The 5264-nt window shown below is 33.8% G+C and overlaps 1 protein-coding gene across 1 annotated transcript in view; it reads right to left on the bottom strand.

The window, feature by feature from the left end:
• Positions 1-5264, bottom strand: part of ATF2 (activating transcription factor 2) — an 83304-nt gene that overhangs the window by 16407 nt on the left and 61633 nt on the right. The window contains 1 exon segment of the mRNA XM_006760596.2: positions 2334-2540. Within this exon segment, the coding sequence (XP_006760659.2) occupies positions 2334-2540 (207 nt within the window).

The following is a 5264-nucleotide window of genomic DNA, read 5'->3' as shown; positions in this document are numbered from 1 at the left end:
CGGCTGTCTGAAAGCAGGTTTCTGGGTTTTGTTTAGCTTCTATAATTGCAACATTGTTTCTTAGAGTGCAGCTCAGACGCTGACAGCGGCAAGCGGGCACCTTGGCTTCCTCCATCACTGGAGCAAGCAAGCCTCCTGTTCACTTCAGCTGCCTGGCCGCCATCTTGGTTGGCAGTTAATTTGCATATCGCCCTGATTAGGTACGGTTAATTACCATGTTTGTCTATTATTAGATAAGATAGTGACCAGTTCTGCAGTATAACTAAGGAAACAGCAATATCTCATTAAAAGCTGTTAATACTGCTAAAACTTGGGTCAAAGCAGAAAACTTCAAGCCCAACAACACCCTGTAAATGAGACCATGTATTTATGTAACATTTATAGTTTTCAGTCATCATTACTTCTTAAGTAGGTAAGTAAGCCAAATGACAAAGGAAAATATTAATACATTTCTTATTAAAATTAAAAATTTATGTATTTAAAAATACCTGCATTCATTCTGATTCAACTGATTTATGCAACAACCCGGAGAAATAGACTAGCAGGTATTACCTCTATTCTGTGGACAAGACAACTGAGGCTAACAAAGAATGATATGTTTAATGTTATAACACTCTAAGTAGATTTTCACAGTAAGTCGGAGCCCGCCTACATAAGCACCTATGGCACTCATATAGAGCACATACACAGCAGTAATGAAGTGAAATAGTAAAAAAAAAAAAAATTAAAAGATAACAATTCCTGACCTTTACTTGTGGTAAATAAATAATAAAAAACATAAAGCACATATGTACATACATCAAAATGATGGAACTTTTTTTTAAAATAAATAAATGGGAGATGACAACGTAACCACGAAACAACGTACGTCGAGTCCGACGTAACCCGAGGACTGTCTGTATATACTTGAATCACTTTGTTAATATAAATTTTTAAAAATTTAATAGTAAAATTAATTTAAAAATTACTTAAAATAGTTTTCTAAAAGTTAATATTGTAACAGAGATACCTGGTAAAGAATAGACATTTTTATAGTTGTATAAATAAATTGGTACCTATAATCTGTTTCACTGAATTTATGAGGGAAGAAAATTTATACCTTTTTTCTAAAAACTTATGAAAATAGTTCTTAAGAATTCGTTTATCAGATGATGATAATATAATAATTTCTTAGTATACCCTGGTGTATAAGTATATATTTGAAGTCTCTGTGATGTGGTAAATCATTTTTAAATTTTTTCTAAATGGTTAAAATAAGTTTTATAAGACAATTTGTTCTAAACTAACATGCCAGTATTCAAAGCACAACACAGTATTAAAAAATGTCTACCTCACATATGAAAATTTTTTAGGTTATAAAATTTATATTACAGGTTAAATGCTATTCCTGATGCTAAAAAGTTTTTCCCAAGTATTTAAATAGACATTTATATTAGTGATATCTTTAAAGATAGAAAGATTTAAGAAGAGAGCAGTTCTTATCATCAATTTAATTACATAGAAAGATTTGTTTTTAACTGGGAATAATTTAACTCAGAAGACTGATCAATAACTACAATTCATTAACATCAATTTTCTAGTTGATGCTCATCGATTGGTAGTTTAGATTTTATTGGAGAACGTTCACAACATTAAAAAAAAAAGAAAAAAAGGAAAACAAAACAAAAAACAGAAGGAAGGAAATAGATTTGGTGCTCCCCCATTGGAAATCTTACCAAAGACTGAATAGGAAGGAGCCTTAAACCTTTATACCCACGAAGTTCCTAAGAAATGTATCTGAGGCACATTGGCAGGGCAGCATAAAATGATTTCTATTGCCACTGGCCATATTGTACCTGTTCTGTGGATAATAAGAGTCCTTCAGTTTCCAAAGCTGTCAATCTGGCACCTTTCTTGAGCACTATATTCACTTTAAATAAAACAAAACAAAACAAAATTTATAATTCAAAGAACAAAAGGACTTAAAAACAAAACTGCTACTAAAGCAACTTTATCATTGTGATATAAACCAAAAATTGAACATGAAAAGAGAAATACCAGTGATATTTTTAATTTTAAAATTCTTTGAACTTTATATCACAACTTTTAAAGTTTAAGTACTTTTGCACTATACAATTAAACACATATTTTAAATTACTTCATTGTATCAGTATTGAAAATTTTGTATTATTTTATCTCAGTAGCCAAATAAGTTTATAAAATTAGGTTTTACATATACACACCCAATATTGTGTCCTACAATATTTAGATGGCTAAGTAGAAAAAAAAAAGGAAAGAGTTGTAGTAACAATTATTAAAATACATAAAACAAAATTTACACATATGCCCCCTACCTGTAGTTGTCCATTTAATGAACTCAAGTCTTCGGCCTTCTTCTCTAAAGACTGAACCCAGACTTTCCTTTTTTGTCGGCATCTTGAAGCTGCTGCTCTATTTCGCTCCAGAAACTTCCTCCTTTTCTCATCAGGATCTTCATTAGCTGCTCTTCTTCGACGACCACTTGTATTTTGGGTCTGTGGAGTTGTGTGAGCTGGAGAAGCCTGTAATAAATAGAAATGGAAGCTTTTTAACACAGGCAGTGAAGGGTGGCAAAAGGGGAGAGCTACTACATTTATTTTCTAAGTCTCATTGTATATATCAATATTTTGGGGCAATGTGAAAATCATCCAGTGGTTTAACAAATTCCTTGAAATAAATGAGCACTGCTACAATAAGATTTTCACTAAGTCACTATTTATATTAAATAAAGTCTTTAAAATTTCTATATTTTCATTTATATAGAAATAATATGAAGAAACTGAAAATTCAATACAAATGATCATATAAAAATCTTATATTTTCCCAAGTATATTCTTAAATTACATTAAGGTGTTATTCAATCCTCTGAAAACTAATTATAAGGTACTAAAGTAAAAATTTAATAATTGCTTATTTAAATTCACTATGGGAAATCACATTTACTTTAAATCTGTAAATTTTCTTTAAAAATTGGTTTCTCTATGCCCTAGCTGGCTTGGCTCAGTGGATAGAGCATTGGCCTGTGGACTGAAGGGTTGTGGATTCGATTCCGGTCAAGGGCACATGTCTAGGTTGTTGGCTCGATCCCCAGTAGGAGGCATGCAGGAGGCAGCTGATCAATGATTCTCTCAGCATTGATGTTTCTCTCTCTCTCTCCCTCTTCCTTCCTCTCTGAAATTAAAAAAATATATATATTTTTAAGAAATTGGTTTCTCTAAAATTAAGGCATGAATGTACATACTTTGGTATACAGTCAGGTAGCTCTTAATGACAGGGATACAGTCTGAGAAATGCATTGTTAGGCAATTTCCTTGTTGTGGGAACATCATACAGTGCACTTACCCAAACTTAGATGGTAAAGACTACTACATACCTAGGCCACATGGTATAGCTTATTGCTCCTAGGCTACAAGCCTGGACAGCATGTTACTATATTGAATATTATAGACAATTTTAACACATGGTATTTGTGTATCTGAACATATCTAAACATAGAAAAGGTACAATAAAAATAGAGAATAAAAAAAATGGTACACCTGAATAGGGCATTTACCATAAATGGAGCTTGCAGGACTGGAAGTTGCTGTGGGTGAGTCAGTGAGTGACTGGTGAGTGGATGTGAAGGCCTAGGACACTATGGTATACTACTGTAGACTTTACTACCACCTCACTGCCATCTACTTCCACATCTTGTCGCGCTGGAAGGTCTTCAGGGGCAATAACACCCATGGAGCTGTCATCTCCTATGATGAAAATGCCTTCTTCTGGAACACCTCCTGAAGGACCTGCCTGAGGCTATGTTGAGGAGGTGAAACTCTTTTCAGAAATATGTCTATGATAGTTTGTTCTTTCTCCCCCATTTTTCATCATTCATTTGCTTGTACGCATATACTGTGATCTTAGATCCACCACCATATATGCAGTCCGTCACTAAAACAGTGTTAGTGGCACATGACTCTATACGCAGCTTTTCTTCAGTTTTTGGAATTTAGGGTAAGTATTTTTCTAAGGGTCAGGTTCATTAATGCTTATTTTCCTGGGGGTAGGATCCCACAGGAGCCCAGATTTTCATTTTAATTCATCCCCCAACTCCTCAACGGATTGGCCTGGTATTTCAGATCAGCCAGAGACAGAAATCTTCACTTGTTAGTGATATTGTCTAGTGTCTAGGACTATAGAGCAATAAATAACTCCAACCCTCCTACAAATCCCAAAACTGTACCACAGAACACTTGAATATGGACACAGGAAATGAACTCTTGGAAACAGTGCAAAGAAAACAGTCACTTTGTGGCCACAGGCCCATGATCCAAAGAAGCCTGAAAACAATCTTTTACCTATAATTAATTGTATTTTAAAATGGTGTAAACAAATAAAAATTCAATTTTCTCCTTATCTATATAACAAGCAAACATTTTATATATAAGATCAAGGTAAGTTTTGCAGGAAAATCACCAAACTACTTCTCATCCTACGAACTCCAAAAAATGCAATGTTATGATTTAATTCCTTTTCCAAATAACTAGCATTAAAAATTATAAGGATTATTCCATTTATACGGTATTTTAATTATAATAAAAATTAAGTATTAGATTATTTTATATAAATAATTCCAAGTTAATCTTTTGGAAAAATATTTCTATGGCTGACTTCAAAAAAGACAACTTTGAAATATTTTATTTACTTCATCCTTGTAACTTACAGCAGGGTTTTTTTTTACTTTTTATTTTACTCATTTGGCTGAATAAGAAAGAACAGTTTTGTTTTGTTTTTTAAGTTGACAACTCAGTTATTACAGCAAAGGCTAAATCCAAGTATTATAAGTGAAAGCTATTATAACTCGAGGCTAATTAGAGGAGTATGTACTTACTTCCTCCTCTCCCTTCTTTCATTGATTCATTCATTCCACTTCATTAAATATATATATATATCTACACTAATGAAAGAGAAAAATGGTAATTGGTGTACGACGCTACCCTTTTCATTGGCTAATCAGGGCTATATGCAAATTAACTGCCAACTCAGATGGCAGTTAATTGACAACAAAGATGGCGGTTAATTTGCATATGTAGGCACAATGCAGGGAGGTGAAAGGGAAAGCAGGAGGAAGCCCCCTGCCACTGACAATGATCAGAAACCCAGCGGGGAGCTAAGAGCTGCCCCCCAGCCATGATCGGAGAATCAGGTGCCTTTTCCGCCCTGGCCAGTGATAGCAGGAAGTAGGGGTGGAGCCAGTGATGGGAGCT

Source organism: Myotis davidii, unplaced genomic scaffold (assembly GCF_000327345.1).
Source record: "Myotis davidii unplaced genomic scaffold, ASM32734v1 scaffold370, whole genome shotgun sequence".
NCBI classification, from domain to species: Eukaryota; Metazoa; Chordata; class Mammalia; order Chiroptera; family Vespertilionidae; genus Myotis; species Myotis davidii.
The sequence above is the reverse complement of the archived record's forward strand: the minus strand, read 5'-3'. Positions and strand labels throughout refer to the sequence as shown.